The sequence below is a fragment of the Scyliorhinus canicula genome, chromosome 18 (genome assembly GCF_902713615.1).
Source record: "Scyliorhinus canicula chromosome 18, sScyCan1.1, whole genome shotgun sequence".
Lineage (NCBI taxonomy): Eukaryota > Metazoa > Chordata > Chondrichthyes > Carcharhiniformes > Scyliorhinidae > Scyliorhinus > Scyliorhinus canicula.
Window position 1 is genome coordinate 69,087,001 of NC_052163.1, and position 20,508 is coordinate 69,107,508.

The window sequence follows — 20,508 nt, forward strand, 5'->3', positions numbered from 1 at the left end:
CAGACTGGGGTATTTGGGGTGGTGCAGACTGGGGTATTTGGGATGGCGCAGACTGGGGTATTTGGGATGGCGCAGACTGGGGTATTTGGGATGGCGCAGACTGGGGTATTTGAGGTGGTGCAGCGTGGGGTATTTGGGATGGTGCAGACTGGGGTATTTGGGGTGGTGCAGACTGGGGTATTTGGGGTGGTGCAGACTGGGGAATTTGGGGTGGTGCAGACTGGGGTATTTGGGATGGCGCAGACTGGGGTATTTGGGATGGCGCAGACTGGGGTATTTGGGGTGGTGCAGACTGGGGTATTTGGGATGGTACAGATTGGGGTATTTGGGGTGCTGCAGACTGGGGTATTTGGGGTGGTGCAGAATGGGGTATTTGGGATGGTACAGACTGGGGTATTTGGGATGGCGCAGACTGGGGTATTTGGGATGGCGCAGACTGGGGTATTTGGGGTGGTGCAGACTGGGGTATTTGGGATGGTACAGATTGGGGTATTTGGGGTGCTGCAGACTGGGGTATTTGGGGTGGTGCAGAATGGGGTATTTGGGATGGTGCAGACTGGGGTATTTGGGGTGGTGCAGACTGGCGTATTTGGGATGGTACAGACTGGGGTATTTGGGGTGGTGCAGAATGGGGTATTTGGGGTGGTGCAGACTGGCGTATTTGGGATGGTACAGACTGGGGTATTTGGGGTGATGCAGACTGGGGTATTTGGGGTGGTGCAGACTGGGGTATTTGGGGTGGTGCAGACTGAGGTATTTGGGATGATGCAGACTGGGGTATTTGGGGTGGTGCAGACTGGGGTATTTGGGATGGTGCAGACTGGGGTATTTGGGATGGCGCAGACTGAGGTATTTGGGATGGTACAGATTGGGGTATTTGGGATGGCGCAGATTGGGGTATTTGGGATGGTGCAGACTGGGGCATTTGGGATGGTACAGATTGGGGTATTTGGGATGGCGCAGATTGGGGTATTTGGGATGGTGAAGACTGGGGTGTTTGGGATGGTGCAGACTGGGGCATTTGGGATGGTGCAGACTGGGGTATTTGGGGTGGCGCAGACTGGGGTATTTGGGTTGGTACAGATTGGGGTATTTGGGATGGCGCAGACTGGGGTATTTGGGGTGGTGCAGATTGGGGTATTTGGGATGGGGCAGAATGGGGTATTTGGGGTGGTGCAGACTGGGGTATTTGGGATGGTGCAGACTGGGGTATTTGGGATGGTTCAGACTGGGGTATTTGGGGTGGTGCAGACTGGGGTATTTGGGGTGGTGCAGACTGGGGTATTTGGGATGATGCAGACTGGGGTATTTGGGATGGTGCAGATTGGGGTATTTGGGATGGTGCAGACTGGGGTATTTGGGATGGTGCAGACTGGGGTATTTGGGATGGTGCAGATTGGGGTATTTGGGATGGTGCAGATTGGGGTATTTGGGGTGGCGCAGACTGAGGTATTTGGGATGGTATAGATTGAGGTATTCGGGGTGGTGCAGACTGGGGTATTTGGGATGGTGCAGACTGGGGTATTTGGGATGGTGAAGACTGGGGTATTTGGGATGATGCAGACTGGGGCATTTAGGATGGTGCAGACTGGGGTATTTGGGATGGCGCAGACTGACGTATTTGGGATGGTACAGATTGGGGTATTTGGGGTGGTGCAGACTGGGGTACTTGGGGTGGTGCAGACTGGGGTATTTGGGATGGTACAGATTGGGGTATTTGGGGTGGTGCAGACTGGGGTATTTGGGATGGTGCAGACTGGGGTATTTGGGATGGTGCAGATTGGGGTATTTGGGATGGTACAGATTGGGGTATTTGGGGTGGCGCAGACTGAGGTATTTGGGATGGTATAGATTGAGGTATTCGGGGTGGTGCAGACTGGGGTATTTGGGATGGTGCAGACTGGGGTATTTGGGATGGTGAAGACTGGGGTATTTGGGATGATGCAGACTGGGGCATTTAGGATGGTGCAGACTGGGGTATTTGGGATGGCGCAGACTGACGTATTTGGGATGGTACAGACTGGGGTATTTGGGGTGGTGCAGAATGGGGTATTTGGGGTGGTGCAGACTGGCGTATTTGGGATGGTACAGACTGGGGTATTTGGGGTGATGCAGACTGGGGTATTTGGGGTGGTGCAGACTGGGGTATTTGGGGTGGTGCAGACTGAGGTATTTGGGATGATGCAGACTGGGGTATTTGGGGTGGTGCAGACTGGGGTATTTGGGATGGTGCAGACTGGGGTATTTGGGATGGCGCAGACTGAGGTATTTGGGATGGTACAGATTGGGGTATTTGGGATGGCGCAGATTGGGGTATTTGGGATGGTGCAGACTGGGGCATTTGGGATGGTACAGATTGGGGTATTTGGGATGGCGCAGATTGGGGTATTTGGGATGGTGAAGACTGGGGTGTTTGGGATGGTGCAGACTGGGGCATTTGGGATGGTGCAGACTGGGGTATTTGGGGTGGCGCAGACTGGGGTATTTGGGTTGGTACAGATTGGGGTATTTGGGATGGCGCAGACTGGGGTATTTGGGGTGGTGCAGATTGGGGTATTTGGGATGGCGCAGAATGGGGTATTTGGGGTGGTGCAGACTGGGGTATTTGGGATGGTGCAGACTGGGGTATTTGGGATGGTTCAGACTGGGGTATTTGGGGTGGTGCAGACTGGGGTATTTGGGGTGGTGCAGACTGGGGTATTTGGGATGATGCAGACTGGGGTATTTGGGATGGTGCAGATTGGGGTATTTGGGATGGTGCAGACTGTGGTATTTGGGATGGTGCAGACTGGGGTATTTGGGATGGTGCAGATTGGGGTATTTGGGATGGTGCAGATTGGGGTATTTGGGGTGGCGCAGACTGAGGTATTTGGGATGGTATAGATTGAGGTATTCGGGGTGGTGCAGACTGGGGTATTTGGGATGGTGCAGACTGGGGTATTTGGGATGGTGAAGACTGGGGTATTTGGGATGATGGAGACTGGGGCATTTAGGATGGTGCAGACTGGGGTATTTGGGATGGCGCAGACTGACGTATTTGGGATGGTACAGATTGGGGTATTTGGGGTGGTGCAGACTGGGGTACTTGGGGTGGTGCAGACTGGGGTATTTGGGATGGTACAGATTGGGGTATTTGGGGTGGTGCAGACTGGGGTATTTGGGGTGGTGCAGACTGGGGTATTTGGGATGGTGCAGACCGGGGTATTTGGGATGGCGCAGACTGAGGTATTTGGGATGATGCAGACTGGGGTATTTGGGATGGTGCATACTGGGGTATTTGGGGTGGTGCAGACTGGGGTATTTGGGATGGCGCAGACTGAGGTATTTGGGATGATGCAGACTGGGGTATTTGGGGTGGTGCAGACTGGGGTATTTGGGATGGTGCAGACTGGGGTATTTGGGGTGGTGCAGACTGGGGTATTTGGGGTGGTGCAGACTGGGGTATTTGGGATGGTGCAGACTGGGGTATTTGGGATGGTGCAGATTGGGGTATTTGGGATGGTGCAGATTGGGGTATTTGGGGTGGTGCAGACTGGGGTATTTGAGATGATGCAGATTGGGGTATTTGGGGTGGTGCAGACTGGGGTATTTGGGGTGGTGCAGACTGGGGTATTTGGGATGATGCAGATTGGGGTATTTGGGGTGGTGCAGACTGGGGCATTTGGGATGGCGCAGACTGGGGTATTTGGGATGGTGCAGACTGGGGTATTTGGGATGGTGCAGATTGGGGTATTTGGGATGGTGCAGACTGAGGTATTTGGGATGGTACAGATTGGGGTATTTGGGGTGGTGCAGACTGGGGTATTTGGGATGGTACAGATTGGGGTATTTGGGGTGGTGCAGACTGGGGTATTTGGGATGGCGCAGACTGGGGTATTTGGGATGGTGCAGACTGGGGTATTTGGGATGGTGCAGACTGGGGTATTTGGGATGGTGCAGACTGGGGTATTTGGGATGGCGCAGAATGGGGTATCTTCTGACAATCCTGGACACTATCTGCTATTCCACCAACCTCGGTGTCATCCGCAAACTTACTAATCAGACTGGCTACATTTTCTTCCAAATCGTTTATGTACGCTACAAACAACAGAGGCCCCAGCACAGATCCCAGTGGAACACCACTAGTCACAAACTTCCATTCAGAAAAACACCCTTCTATTGCTACCCTCTACCTTCTGTGACCGAGCCAGCTCTGTGTCCATCTTACAACCTCACCTCTAAACCCGTCACTTCACCTTTTGTACCAGTCTGCCATGAGGCACCTTGTCAAAGGCTTTACTGAAGTCTATGTAAACAACATCCACTGCCTTCCCCTCATCAATCATCATTGTTACCTCCTCGAAAAACTCCATCAAGTTAGTGAGGCACGAACTCCCCTTCACAAAACCGTGCTGTCTATCGCTGATGAGTCCATTTGTTTCCAAATGGGTATAAATTCTGTCCCTGAGAATTCCCTCCAATAATTTACCTACGACCGACGTGAGGCTCACTGGCCTATAGTTTCCAGGATTATCCCTGCTACCTTCCTTAAACAGCGGTACCACATTAGCTATTCTCCAGTCCTCTGGGATCTTACCTGTAGCCAATGAGGATACAAAGATGTCAGTCAAGGTGACTGTGAGGGATATTTAGAGTGGCAGTGTCGGCATAATTTAAGGTTGAAGTGTGGGGATATTTAGGGTGGCAATGTGGGGATATTTAGGGAGGCAATGTGGGGGGGGGGATACTTAGGGTGGCAATGTGGGGATATTTAGGGTGGCAGTGTGTGGGGGATATTTAGGGTGGCAGTGTGGGGGGGGGGATACTTAGGGTGGCAATGTGGGGATATTTAGGGTGGCAGTGTGTGGGGGATATTTAGGGTGGCAGTGCGGGCTGATATTTAGGGTGGCAATGTGGGGATATTTAGGGAGGCAATGTGGGGATATTTAGGGTGGCAATGTGGGGATATTTAGGGAGGCAATGTGGGGATATTTAGGGTGGCAATGTGGGGCTATTTAGGGTGGCAATGTCGGGCTATTTAGGGTGGCAATGTGGGGATATTTAGGTTGGCAGTGCGGGCTGATATTTAGGGTGGCAATGTGGGGATATTTAGGGAGGCAATGTGGGGATATTTAGGGTGGCAATGTGGGGATATTTAGGGAGGCAATGTGGGGATATTTAGGGAGGCAATGTGGGGATATTTAGGGTGGCAATGTGGGGATATTTAGGGTGGCAATGTGGGGCTATTTAGGGTGGCAATGTGGGGCTATTTAGGGTGGCAATGTGGGGATATTTAGGGTGGCAGTGTGGGTTGATGTTTAGGATGGCGGTGTGGGGATATTTAGGGTGGCAATGTGGGGATATGTAGGGAGGCAATGCGGGGATATTTAGGGTGGCAATGTGGGGATATTTAGGGTGGCAATGTGGGGATATTTAGGGTGGCAGTGTGGGGATATTTAGGGTGGCAATGTGGGGATATTTAAGGTGGCAATGTGGGAATATTTAGGGTGGCAATGTGGGGATATTTAGGGTGGCAATGTCGGGATATTTAGGGTGACAATGTGAGAATATTTAGGGAGGCAATGTGGGGATATTTAGGGTGGCAGTGGGGCTGATATTTAGGGTGGCAGTGTGGGGATATTTAGGGAGGCAATGTGGGGATATTTAGGGTGGCAGTGTGGGAATATTTAGGGGGGCAGTGTGGGGATATTTAGGGTGGCAGTGGGGCTGGTATTTAGGGTGGCAGTGTGGGGATATTTAGGGTGGCAGTGGGGCTGATATTTAGGGTGGCAGTGTGGGGATATTTAGGGTGGCAGTGTGGGGATATTTAGGGTGGCAGTGTGGGGATATTTAGGGTGGCACTGTGGGGATATTTAGGGTGGCAAAGTGGGGATATTTAGGGTGGCAGTGTGGGGATATTTAGGGTGGCAATGTGAGGATATTTAGGGTGGCAGTGTGGGGATATTTAGGGTGGCAATGTGAGGATATTTAGGGTGGCAGTGTGGGGATATTTAGGGTGGCAATGTGGGGATATTTAGGGTGGCAATGTGGGGATATTTAGGGTGGCAGTGTGGGGATATTTAGGGTGGCAATGTGGGGATATTTAGGGTGGCAGTATGGGGATATTTAGGGTGGCAGTGTGAGGATATTTAGGGTGGCAATGTGGGGATATTTAGGGTGGCACTGTGGGGATATTTAGGGTGGCAATGTGGGGATATTTAGGGTGGCAGTGTGAGGATATTTAGGGTGGCAATGTGGGGATATTTAGGGTGGCAATCTGGGGATATTTAGGGTGGCAATCTGGGGATATTTAGGGTGGAAATGTGGGGATATTTAGGGTGGCAATGTGGGTATATTTAGGGTGGCAATGTGGGTATATTTAGGGTGGCAATGTGGGGATATTTAGGGTGGCAATGTGGGGATATTTAGGGTGGCAGTGCGGGGATATTTAGGGTGGCAATGTGGGGATATTTAGGGTGGCAATTTGGGGATATTTAGGGTGGCAATGTGGGGATATTTAGGGTGGCAATGTGAGGATATTTAGGGTGGCAATGTGGGGATATTTAGCGTGGCAATGTGGGGATATTTAGGGTGGCAATGTGGGGATATTTAGGGGGGATATTTAGGGCGGCAATGTGGGGATATTTAGGGTGGCAGTGTGGGGATATTTAGTAGGGTGGCACTGTCGGGATATTTAGGGTGGCAGTGTGGGGATATTTAGGGTGGCAATGTGGGGATATTTAGGGTGGCAATGTGGGCATATTTAGGGTGGCAATGTGGGGCTATTTAGGGTGGCAATGTGGGGATATTTAGGGTGGCAATGTGGGGATATTTACGGAGGCAATCTGGGGATTCTTAGGGTGGCAGTGTGGGGATATTTAGGGTGGCAGTGGAGCTGATATTTAGGCTGGCAATGTGGGGCTATTTAGGGTGGCAATGTGGGGATATTTAGGGTGGCAATGTGGGGATATTTACGGAGGCAATCTGGGGATTTTTAGGGAGGCAATGTGGGGCTATTTAGGGAGGCAATGTGGGGATATTTAGGGAGGCAATGTGGGGATATTTAGGGTGGCAATGTGGGGATATTTAGGGAGGCAATGTGGGGATATTTAGGGTGGCAGTGTGGGGATATTTAGGGTGGCAGTGTGGGGATATTTAGGGTGGCAATGTGGGGATATTTAGGGTGGCAATGTGAAGATATTTAGGGTGGCAGTGTGGTGATATTTAGGGTGGCAATGTGGGGATATTTAGGGAGGCAGTGTGGGGATATTTAGGGTGGCAGTGTGGGGATATTTAGGGTGGCAGTGTGGGGATATTTAGGGTGGCAGTGTGGGGATATTTAGGGAGGCAATGTGGGGATATTTAGGGAGGCAATGTGGGGATATTTAGGGTGGCAATGTGGGGATATTTAGGGTGGCAATGTGGGGATATTTAGGGAGGCAATGTGGGGATATTTAGGGTGGCAATGTGGGAATATTTAGGGTGGCAATGTGGGGATATTTAGGGTGGCAATGTGGGGATATTTAGGGTGGCAATGTGGGGATATTTAGGGTGGCAATGTCGGGATATTTAGGGAGGCAATGTCGGGATATTTAGGGTGGCAATGTGGGAATATTTAGGGTGGCAATGTGGGGATATTTAGGGTGGCAATGTGGGGATGTTTAGGGTGGCAGTGTGGGGATATTTAGGGTGGCAATGTGGGGATGTTTAGGGTGGCAGTGTGGGGATATTTAGGGTGGCAATGTGGGGATATTTAGGGTGGCAATGTGGGGATATTTAGGGGGGATATTTAGGGTGGCAATGTGGGGATATTTAGGGTGGCAGTGTGGGGATATTTAGTAGGGTGGCACTGTCGGGATATTTAGGGTGGCAGTGTGGGGATATTTAGGGTGGCAATGTGGGGATATTTAGGGTGGCAATGTGGGCATATTTAGGGTGGCAATGTGGGGCTATTTAGGGTGGCAATGTGGGGATATTTAGGGTGGCAATGTGGGGATATTTACGGAGGCAATCTGGGGATTTTTAGGGTGGCAGTGTGGGGATATTTAGGGTGGCAGTGGAGCTGATATTTAGGGTGGCAATGTGGGGCTATTTAGGGTGGCAATGTGGGGATATTTAGGGTGGCAATGTGGGGATATTTGCGGAGGCAATCTGGGGATTTTTAGGGAGGCAATGTGGGGCTATTTAGGGAGGCAATGTGGGGATATTTAGGGAGGCAATGTGGGGATATTTAGGGTGGCAGTGTGGGGATATTTAGGGTGGCAATGTGGGGATATTTAGGGTGGCAATGTGAGATATTTAGGTTGCAATGTGGGGATATTTAGGGAGGCAATGTCGGGATATTTAGGGTGGCAGTGTGGGGATATTTAGGGTGGCAATGTGGGGATATTTAGGGTGGCAGTGTGGGGATATTTAGGGTGGCAATGTGGGGATATTTATGGAGGCAATGTGGGGATATTTAGGGTGGCAATGTCGGGATATTTAGGGAGGCAATGTGGGGATATTTAGGGAGGCAATGTGGGGATATTTAGGGAGGCAATGTCGGGATATTTAGGGAGGCAATGTCGGGATATTTAGGGTGGCAGTGTGGGGATATTTAGAGTGGCAGTGTGGGGATATTTAGGGTGGCAATGTGGGATATTTAGGGTGGCAATGTGGGGATATTTAGGGAGGCAATGTGGGGATATTTAGGGAGGCAATGTCGGGATATTTAGGGTGGCAGTGTGGGGATATTTAGAGTGGCAGTGTGGGGATATTTAGGGTGGCAATGTCGGGATATTTATGGAGGCAATGTGGGGATATTTAGGGAGGCAATTTGTGGATATTTAGGGTGGCAATGTGGGGATATTTAGGGAGGCAATGTCGGGATATTTAGGGTGGCAGTGTGGGGATATTTAGAGTGGCAGTGTGGGGATATTTAGGGTGGCAATGTGGGGATATTTAGGGTGGCAATGTGGGGATATTTAGGGTGGCAATGTGGGGATATTTATGGAGGCAATGTGGGGATATTTAGGGTGGCAATGTCGGGATATTTAGGGAGGCAATGTGGGGATATTTAGAGTGGCAGTGTGGGGATATTTAGGGTGGCAGTGTGGGGATATTTAGGGAGGCAATGTGGGGATATTTAGGGTGGCATTGTGGGGATATTTAGGGTGGCAATGTGGGGATATTTAGGGTTGCAATGTGGGGATATTTAGGGTGGCAATGTGGGGATATTTAGGGTGGCAATGTGAGCATATTTAGGGTGGCAATGTGGGGATATTTAGGGTGGCAGTGAGGCAGATATTTAGGCTGGCAATGTGGGGATATTTAGGGTGGCAATGTGGGGATATTTAGGGTGGCAATGTGGGGATATTTAGGGTGGCAATGTGGGGATATTTAGGATAGCTGTGTGGGGATATTAAGGGTGGCAATGTGGGGATATTTAGGGTGGCATTGTGGGGATATTTAGGGTTGCAATGTGGGGATATTTAGGGTGGCAATGTGGGGATATTTAGGGTGGCAATGTGGGGATATTTAGGGTTGCAATGTGGGGATATTTAGGGTGGCAATGTGAGCATATTTAGGGTGGCAATGTGGGGATATTTAGGGTGGCAGTGTGGGGATATTTAGGTTGGCTGTGTGTGGGGATATTTAGGGTGGCAATGTGGGGATATTTAGGGTGGCAATGTGGGGATATTTAGGGAGGCAATGTCGGGATATTTAGGGTGGCAGTGTGGGGATATTTAGGGTGGCAATGTGGGGCTATTTAGGGTGGCAGTGTGGGGATATTTAGGGTGGCAATGTGGGGCTATTTAGGGTGGCAATGTGGGGATATTTAGGGTGGCAATGTGGGGCTATTTAGGGTGGCAATGTGGGGATATTTAGGGAGGCAACGTGGGGATATTTAGGGTGGCAATGTGGGGATATTTAGGGTGGCAGTGTGGGGATATTTAGGGTGATAATGTGGGATATTTAGGGTGGCAGTGTGGGGCAATGTGGGGTGGCAATGTGGGGATATTTAGGGTGGCAATGTGGGGATATTTAGGGTGATAATGTGGGATATTTAGGGTGATAATGTGGGATATTTAGGGTGGCAATGTGGGGATATTTAGGGTGGCAGTGTGGGGCTATTTAGGGTGGCAATGTGGGGATATTTAGGGTGGCAATGTGGGGATATTTAGGGTGGCAATGTGGGGCTATTTAGGGTGGCACTGTGGGGATATTTAGGGTGGCAATGTGGGGATATTTAGGGTGGCAATGTGGGGATATTTAGGGTGGCAATGTGGGGATATTTAGGGTGGCAGTGTGGGGATATTTAGGGTGGCAGTGTGGGGCAATGTGGGGTGGCAATGTGGGGATATTTAGGGTGGCAATGTGGGGCTATTTAGGGTGGCAATGTGGGGATATTTAGGGTGATAATGTGGGATATTTAGGGTGGCAATGTGGGGATATTTAGGGTGGCAGTGCGGGGATATTTAGGGTGGCAGTGTGGGGATATTTAGGGTGGCAATGTGGGTGTATGTAGGGTGGCAATGTGGGGCTATTTAGGGTGGCAATGTGGGGATATTTAGGGTGGCAATGTGGGGCTATTTAGGGTGGCAATGTGGGGCTATTTAGGGTGACAATGTGGGGCTATTTAGGGTGGCAATGTGGGGATATTTTGGGTGGCAATGTGGGGATATTTAGGGTGGCAATGTGGGGCTATTTCGGGTGGCAATGTGGGGATATTTTGGGTGGCAATGTGGGGATATTTAGGGAGGCAATGTGGGGATATTTAGAGTTACAATGTGGGGATATTTAGGGTGGCAATGTGGGGATATTTAGGGAGGCAATGTGGGGATATTTAGGGTGGCAATGTCGGGATATTTAGGGTGGCAATGTGGGGATATTTAGGTTGGCACTGTGGGGATATTTAGGGTGGCAGTGTGGGGATATTTAGGGTGGCATTGTGGGGATATTTAGGGTGGCTGTGTGGGGGGATATTTAGGGTGGCAATGTGGGGATATTCAGGGTGGCTGTGTGTGGGGATATTTAGGGAGGCAATCTGGGGATATTTAGGGAGGCAGTATGGGGATATTTAGGGTGGCAATGTGGGGATATTTAGGGTCGCAGTGTGGGAATATTTAGGGTGGCAATGTGGGGATATTTAGGGTGGCAGTGTGGGGATATTTAGGGTGGCAATGTGGGGATATTTAGGGAGGCAATCTGGGGATATTTAGGGAGGCAGTATGGGGATATTTAGGGTGGCAATGTGGGGATATTTAGGGTCGCAGTGTGGGAATATTTAGGGTGGCAATGTGGGCATATTTAGGGTGGCAGTGTGGGGATATTTAGGGTGGCTGTGTGTGGGGATATTTTGGGTGGCTGTGTGTGGGGATATTTAGTGTGGCAATGTGGAGATATTTAAGGAGGTAATGTCGGGATATTTAGGGTGCCAGTGTGGGGATATTTAGGGTGGCAATGTGGGGATATTTAAGGTGGCAATGTGGGGATATTTAGGGTGGTAATGTGGGGATATTTAGGGTGGCAATGTGGGGATATTTAGGGTGGCAGTGTGGGGATATTTAGGGAGGCAATGTGGGGATATTTAGGGTGGTAATGTGGGGATATTTAGGGAGGTAATGTGGGGATATTTAGGGTGGCAATGTGGGGATATTTAGGGTGGCAATGTGGGGATATTTAAGGTGGCAATGTGGGGATATTTAAGGTGGCAATGTGGGAATATTTAGGGTGGCAGTGTGGGGATATTTAGGGTGGCAATGTGGGGCTATTTAGGGTGGCAATGTTGTGATATTTAGGGTGGCAATGTGGGGCTCTTTAGGGTGGCAATGTGGGGATATTTAGGGTGGCAATGTGGGGCTATTTAGGGTGGCAAGGTTGGGATATTTAGGGTGGCAGTGCGGGGATATTTAGGGTGGCAATGTGGGGATATTTAGGGTGGCAATGTGGGGATATTTAGGGTGGCAATGTGGAGATATTTAGGGTGGCAATGTGGGGATATTTAGGGTGGCAATGTGGGGATATTTAGGGTGGCAGTGCGGGGATATTTAGGGTGGCAATGTGGGTATATGTAGGGTGGCAATGTGGGGCTATTTAGGGTGGCAATGTGGGGATATTTAGGGTGGCAATGTGGGGATATTTAGGAAAGCTGTGTGGGGGGATATTTAGGGAGGCAATGTGGGGATATTTAGGGTGGCTGCGTGTGGGGATATTTAGGGAGGCAGTGTGGGGGGATATTTAGGGTGGCAATGTGGGGATATTTAGGGAGGCAATGTGGGGATATTTAGGGTGGCAATGTGGGGATATTTAGGGTTACAATGTGGGGATATTTAGGGTGGCAATGTCGGGATAGTTAGGGTGGCAATGTGGGGATATTTAGGGTGGCAATGTGGGGATATTTAGGGTGGCAATGTGGGGATATTTAGGGTGGCAATGTGGGGATATTTAGGGTGGCAGTGTGGGGATATTTAGGGTGGCAGTGTGGGGATATTTAGGGTGGCAATGTGGGGATATTTAGGGTGGCAATGTGGGGATATTAGGGTGGCAGTGCGGGGATATTTAGGGTAGCAGTGTGGGAATATTTAGGCTGGCAATGTGGGAATATTTAGGGTGGCAGTGTGGGGATATTTAGGGTGGCTGCGTGTGGGGATATTTAGGGAGGCAGTGTGGGGGGATATTTAGGGTGGCAATGTGGGGATATTTAGGGAGGCAATGTGGGGATATTTAGGGTGGCAATGTCGGGATATTTAGGGTGGCAATGTGGGGATATTTAAGGTGGCAATGTGGGGATATTTAGGGTGGCAATGTGGGGATATTTAGGGTGGCAATGTGGGGATATTTAGGGTGGCAGTGTGGGGATATTTAGGGTGACAGTGTGGGGATATTTAGGGTGGCAATGTGGGGATATTTAGGGAGACAGTGTGGGGATATTTAGGGAGGCAATGTGGGGATATTTAGGGTGGCAATGTGGGGATATTTAGGGAGACAGTGTGGGGATATTTAGGGTGGCAGTGTGGGGATATTTAGGGTGGCAGTGTTGGAATATTTAGGCTGGCAATGTGGGAATATTTAGGGTGGCAGTGTGGGGCTATTTAGGGTGGCAATGTGGGGATATTTAGGGTGGCAATGTGGGAATATTTAGGGTGGCAATGTGGGGCTATTTAGGGTGGCAATGTGGGGATATTTAGGGTGGCAATGTGGGGCTATTTAGGGTGGCAATGTGGGGCTATTTAGGGTGGCAATGTGGGGATATTTAGGGTGGCAATGTGGGGCTATTTAGGGTGGCAATGTGGGGATATTTAGGGTGGCAATGTGGGGCTATTTAGGGTGGCAATGTGGGGATATTTAGGGTGGCAATGTGGGGCTATTTAGGGTGGCAATGTGGGGCTATTCAGGGTGGCAATGTGGGGATATTTTGGATGGCAATGTGGGGATATTTAGGGTGGCAATGTGGGGCTATTTAGGGAGGCAATGTCGGGATATTTAGGGTTACAATGTGGGGATATTTAGGGTGGCAATGTGGGGATATTTAGGGTGGCAATGTCGTGATAATTAGGGTGGCAATGTGGGGATGTTTAGGTTGGCACTGTGGGGATATTTAGGGTGGCAGTGTGGGGATATTTAGGGTGGCAGTGTGGGGATATTTAGGGTGGCAATGTGGGGATATTTAGGGTGGCAGTGTGGGAATATTTAGGGTGGCAATGTGGGGATATTTAGGGTGGCAATGTGGGAATATTTAGGGAGGCAATGTGGGGATATTTAGGGAGGCACTGTGGGGATATTTAGGGTGGCAGTGTGGGAATATTTAGGGTGGCAATGTGGGGATATTTAGGTTGGCACTGTGAGGATATTTAGGGTGGCAATGTGGGGATATTTAGGGTGGCTGTGTGGGGGGATATTTAGGGAGGCAATGTGGGGATATTTAGTGTGGCTGTGTGTGGGGATATTTAGGGAGGCAGTGTGGGGGGATATTTAGGGTGGCAATGTGTGGATATTTAGGGTGGCAATGTGGTGATATTTAGGGTGGCAATGTGGGCATATTTAGGGTGGCTGTGTGGGGGATATTTAGGGTGGCAATGTGGGGATATTTAGGGAGGCAATGTGGGGATATTTAGGGTGGCAATGTGGGGATATTTAGGGTGGCAATGTGGGGATATTTAGGGTGGCAGTGCGGGGATATTTAGGGTGGCAGTGTGGGGATATTTAGGGTGGCAGTGTGGGAATATTTAGGGTGGCAATGTGGGGATATTTATGGTGGCAATGTGGGGCTATTTAGGGTGGCAGTGTGGGAATATTTAGGGTAGTTTTGTGGGTATATTTTGAGTGGCTGTGTGGTGGTATATTTAGGGTGCTGTGTGGGGATATTTCGGTTGGCAATGTGGCGGATATTTAGGATGGCGGTGTGTGGATATTCGGAAGGCAGTGTTGGATATTTCGGATAGCTGTGTGTGGGGATATTTAGGGTGGCAATGTGGGGATATTTAGGGTGGCAATGTAGGGGGTATTTAGGGTGGCAATGTGGGGATATTTAGGGTGGCAATGTAGGGGGTATTTAGGGTGGCAATGTGGGGATATTTAGGGTGGCAATGTGGGGCTATTTAGGGTGGCAATGTGGGGATATTTAGGGTGGCAATGTAGGGGGTATTTAGGGTGGCAGTGTGGGAATATTTAGGGTGGCAATGTGGGGATATTTAGGGTGGCAGTGTGGGAATATTTAGGGTGGCAATGTGGGGATATTTAGGGTGGCAGTGTGGGGATATTTAGGGTGGCTGTGTGTGGGGATATTTAGGGTGGCAATGTGGGGATATTTAGGGTGGCAGTGTGGGGATATTTAGGGTGGCAGTGCGGGGATATTTAGGTTGGAAATGTGGGGATATTTAGAGTGGTAATGTGGGGATATTTAGGGTGGCAATGTGGGGATATTTAGGGTGGCAATGTGGGGCTATTTAGGGTGGCAATGTGGGGATATTTAGGGTGGCAGTGTGGGGATATTTAGGGTGGCAGTGCGGGGATATTTAGGTTGGAAATGTGGGGATATTTAGAGTGGTAATGTGGGGATATTTAGGGTGGCAATGTGGGGATATTTAGGGTGGCAGTGTGGGGATATTTAGGGTGGCAGTGCGGGGATATTTAGGTTGGAAATGTGGGGATATTTAGGGTGGCAATGTGGGGATATTTAGGGTGGCAATGTGGGGATATTTAGGGTGGCAATGTGGGGATATTTAGGGAGGCAATGTGGGGATATTTAGGGTGGCAATGTGGGGATATTTAGGGAGGCAATGTGGGGATATTTAGCGAGGCAATGTCGGGATATTTAGGGTGGCAATGTGGGGATATTTAGGGTGGCAATGTGGGGATATTTAGGTTGGAAATGTGGGGATATTTAGGGTGGCAATGTGGGGATATTTAGGTTGGAAATGTGGGGATATTTAGGGTGGCAGTGTGGGGATATTTAGGGAGGCAATGTGGGGCTATTTAGGGTGGCAATGTGGGGATATTTAGGGAGGCAATGTGGGGCTATTTAGGGTGGCAATGTGGGGATATTTAGGGTGGCAATGTGGGGCTATTTAGGGTGGCAATGTGGGGATATTTAGGGTGGCAATGTGGGGATATTTAGGGTGGCAGTGCGGGGATATTTAGGTTGGAAATGTGGGGATATTTAGGGTGGCAATGTGGGGATATTTAGCGAGGCAATGTCGGGATATTTAGGGTGGCAATGTGGGGATATTTTGGGTGGCAATGTGGGGATATTTAGGTTGGAAATGTGGGGATATTTAGGGTGGCAATGTGGGGATATTTAGGTTGGAAATGTGGGGATATTTAGGGTGGCAGTGTGGGGATATTTAGGGAAGCAATGTGGGGCTATTTAGGGTGGCAATGTGGGGATATTTAGGGAGGCAATGTGGGGCTATTTAGGGTGGCAATGTGGGGATATTTAGGGTGGCAATGTGGGGCTATTTAGGGTGGCAATGTGGGGATATTTAGGGTGGCAATGTGGGGATATTTAGGGTGGCAGTGTGGGGATATTTAGGGTGACAATGTGGGGATATTTAGGGTGGCAATGTGGGGATATTTAGGGTGGCAGTGCGGGGATATTTAGGGTGGCAGTATGTGGGGGATATTTAGGGTGGCAGTGTGGGGATATTTAGGGTGGCAATGTGGGGATATTTAGGTTGGCTGTGTGGGGGGATATTTAGGGAGGCAATGTGGGGCTATTTAGGGTGGCAGTGCGGGGATATTTAGGGTGGCAGTATGTGGGGGATATTTAGGGTGGCAGTGTGGGGATATTTAGGGTGGCAGTATGTGGGGGATATTTAGGGTGGCAGTGTGGGGATATTTAGGGTGGCAATGTGGGGATATTTAGGGTGGCAGTATGTGGGGGATATTTAGGGTGGCAGTGTGGGGATATTTAGGGTGGCAATGTGTGGATATTTAGGGTGGCAATGTGGTGATATTTAGGGAGGCAATGTGGGGATATTTAGGGAGGCAATGTGGGCATATTTAGGGTGGCTGTGTGGGGGATATTTAGGGTGGCAATGTGGGGATATTTAGGGTGGCAATGTGGGGATATTTAGGGTGGCAATGTGGGGATATTTAGGGTGGCAATGTGAAGATATTTAGGGTTGCAATGTGGGGATATCTAGGGTGGCAATGTGGGGATATTTAGGGTGGCAATGTGGGGATATTTAGGGTGGCAATGTGGGGATTTTTAGGTTGGCAGTGCGGGCTGATATTTAGGGTGGCAATGTGGGGATATTTAGGGTGGCAATGTGGGGATATTTAGGGTTGCAATGTGGGGATATTTAGGGTGGCAGTATGGGGATATTTAGGGTGGCAATGTGGGGCTATTTAGGGTGGCAATGTGGGGATATTTAGGGTGGCAATCTGGGGATATTTAGGGTGGCAGTGTGGGGATATTTAGGGTGGCAGTTTGGGGTATATTTAGGGTGGTTTTGTGGGGATATTTAGGGTGGCAATGTGGGGATATTTAGGGAGGCAATGTGGGGATATTTAGGGTGGCAATGTGGGGATATTTAGGGTGGCAATGTGGGGATATTTAGGGTGGCAATGTGGGGATATTTAGGGAGGCAGTGTGGGGATATTTAGGGTGGCAATGTGGGGATATTTAGGGAGGCAATGTGGGGATATTTAGGGAGGCAATGTGGGGATATTTAGGGTGGCAATGTGGGGATATTTAGGGAGGCAATGTGGGGATATTTAGGGTGGCAATGTGGGGATATTTAAGGTGGCAGTGTGGGAATATTTAGGGTGGCAATGTGGAAATATTTAGGGTGGCAGTGTGGGGATATTTAAGGTGGCAGTGTGGGAATATTTAGGGAGGCAGTGTGGGAATATTTAAGGTGGCAGTGTGGGAATATTTAGGGTGGCAATGTGGAAATATTTAGGGTGGCAGTGTGGGGATATTTAGGGTGGCAGTGTGGGGTATATTTAGGGTGTTGTTGTGGGGAGATATTCATGTTGGCTGTGTGTGTGGGTATTTGGGAGGCAGTGTAGTGTATTTATGGTGGTTTTGTGGGTGTATTTAGAGTGGCTGTGTGGTGGTATATTTAGGGTGCTGTGTGGGGATATTTCGGTTGGCAATGTGGCGGATATTTAGGATGGCGGTGTGTGGATATTCAGAAGGCAGTGTAGGATATTTAGGATGGCGGTGTGTGGATATTCAGAAGGCAGTGTAGGATATTTCGGATAGCTGTGTGTGGGGATATATAGGGTGGCAATGTAGGGGGTATTTAGGGTGGCAGTGTGGGAATATTTAGGGTGGCAATGTGGGGGACATATAGGGTGGCAATCTGGGGATATTTAGGGTGGCAATGAATGGGGTATTTGCGGTGGCAGTGTGGGGTTATTTACAGTGTCAGTGTGGGAGATATTTAGGGTGGCAGTGTGGAGGGTATTTAGGGTGACAGTGTTGTGGGGATATTTAAGGTGGTAGTGTGTGGCTGCACTGGGGGTGGGGTTGCAGAGATCGAGAGAGTTGGAAGTTCCACTGGTGTTTGGGTTAGAGTTGGGGGCGGGTTGGAGGCTGCACTGGGCTGGAGTTACAGAGGTCGGTGGATTGGGGGGCTGCACTTGTGGTGAGGTTACTGAGATCGGGAGACTTGGAAGTTACACTGGAGTTGGGGTTACAGAGATGGGGGTATTTTGAGGGCTGCACTGGTGTTGGGTTTACAGCGATGGGATTGGGGTTACAAAAATAGAGAGAGTTGGAGGGTTGGACTGAGGTTGGGGTTACAGAGATAGGGAGGGTTGGAGGGTTGCACTTGAGGGTGGGGTGGCTTACAGAAATCCCTGGATTCGTCTGAAAGGGCCTGTTCTTCGTTGTTGACTGAACCTGTCCCTTATGCCACAGGAAAGCTCAGAGTTTGCAATAATGGACAGGAAATTATCGTGACAATCATCTCCAAGTAATGTTATTCCCAAATTAACATACACATAAAGAAGAAACAAGTTTGCATTTATTATGCTCTTTTCACACTCTGAAGAGCAACTAAACATTTGAAGTCCAGTCACTTCACCAGTGTAGAAAAATTGCACAGAAACAAATGCAAGATAATTTGTTGGCTTAGGGATTACTATGGGCCAGGAGAAAACTGTCCTGTTCTTTGTCGAATCGTACTGTGGGGGATTTAAGCCTCAGCTTAATGTTTTGTCTGAAATACAGCACTTCCAGTACTGCGGCATTCCCTTGGTAGTACCCGAAGTGTCACCCGAGTTCATGTGCTCAAGACTCTGATGTTGGTTTTGAACCCACTGCATCCTGACATGGGTGTGATATCCCATAGCCAAAGCTGACATTTAAATGTAACTTAGATTAATATGGTCAGGAATTTTCTGAACCTGTTCTTTTTACCTGGTATGGAGGGTGCTAGCTATGAAGAAAGGTTGAGTAGATTAGGATTGTTTTCGTTGGAAAGACGGAGGTTGAGGGGAGACCTGATTGAGGTCTACAAAATTATGAGCGGTATGGACAGGGTGGATAGCAACAAGCTTTTTCCAAGAGTGGGGGTGTCGGTTACAAGGGGTCACGATTTCAAGGTGAGAGGGGGAAAGTTTAAGGGAGATGTACGTGGAAAGTTTTTTACGCAGAGGGTGGTGGGTGCCTGGAATGCTTTGCCAGCGGAGGTGGTAGAGGTGGGTACGATAGCATCATTTAAGATGCATCTGGACAGATATATGAACGGGTGGGGACAGAGAGAAGTAGACCTTGGTAAATAGGCAACAGGTTTAGATAAAGGATCTGGATCGGCGCAGGCTGGGAGAGCCGAAGGCCTGTTCCTGTGCTGTAATTTTCTTTGTTCTTTGTTCTTTGTTCTTAACCGCAAGTACAAAATAAAGCCCCATTTAAACACAGCTCCAAGTAATTTCCAGATTACGTCACCGTGCTTGCCTTTTAGGATTGGTGTGCGACACAGAGTGATGTCTCCTTGGATACTAACACTGGCACTGGGCAGTACCATGGATGGCAGTGTGGCACAATGGTTAGCACTGCTGCTTCACAGCACCAGGGACCCGGGTTTGATTCCGGCCTTGGGGTGACTGTGTAGAGTTTGCACGTTCTCCTTGTTTCCTCCGAGTGCTCCAGTTTCCTTCCACAGTCCAGTTAGGTGGATTGCCCATGCTAAATTGCCCCTCCGTGTCCAACGGTTAGGTGGGGTTATGGGGACAGTGTGGGAGAGTGAGCCCATGTATGGTGCTGCTTTGGAAGGTCAGTTGAAGTTTTGATGGGCTGAATGGCCTCCTTTTGTACTGTTGGAATTCTAGAGGATCATCTCCCATGACTTTGCTGGATCTCTTCTGTTGAACTAACCTGTTGAATAACCATTTTGTACTGCTGCCATACTCCTTTGTATAAGGAAGGTTCTAATAAGAATTTGCACACACTGTAGGTCATGTTAATTGGAGACTCTGGCGTGGGAAAGACCTGCTTCCTTGTTCAGTTCAAAGACCGAGCCTTTTTAGCAGGGAACTTCATCGCCACAGTCGGGATAGACTTCCGGGTGAGATGCTGCCCACAGCTTTTTATTTATTTATCGGATTTGCACTTTAAAACATTTCCACAGAGACCTACCATATATCTCCCTAATTACTGAAGGGACGTTGGATTCGAGTGGGTTTGATATCTTGAAGAAGTTGTGTGCAGTGCCTGAGGGCCTTGTATGGAAGTAAAGTCAATGGGGGGGTTCAAATGAAATTTCTCTGAAAATCTCCCTGCTTTATCATGCCAATAAGAGGGGTCTGATGCTGACTGCCCATCTGCAAAAAGGGCTCTTTAAACCCAATATGAGAACAAGCACATTGGCTTAAATATCTGAATGCAGAATCCATTGTTGAAGACTCTGAGACCACATTAATCTCTTAGATTCTTTTTTAGTTTTGAGCACACAGACTGCTAATTATCAAGGGATTTATAGGTACAATGTGTATACATGTATATATTGCCATGACCTGTACACAGGAAGTGATGTGTCGGTAGTGTGGAAGTTCTCACCAGTGTGGCTACAGAGTGGCTTAAGAGTTGCTGAAGAT

The 20,508-nt window shown here is 49.2% G+C and overlaps 1 protein-coding gene across 4 annotated transcripts in view; it reads left to right on the top strand.

The window, feature by feature from the left end:
• LOC119953246 (ras-related protein Rab-37-like) overlaps positions 1 to 20,508 on the top strand; it is a 506,036-nt gene that overhangs the window by 256,314 nt on the left and 229,214 nt on the right. For 2 of the 4 annotated variants that reach the window (XM_038777293.1, XM_038777290.1), the window contains one exon: positions 19,869 to 19,979. The exons of the other annotated variants lie outside the window; for them this stretch is intronic. In XM_038777293.1, the coding sequence (XP_038633221.1) occupies positions 19,869 to 19,979 (111 nt within the window). The remainder of the gene's footprint in view (positions 1 to 19,868; positions 19,980 to 20,508) is intronic. 4 annotated transcript variants of the gene reach the window in all.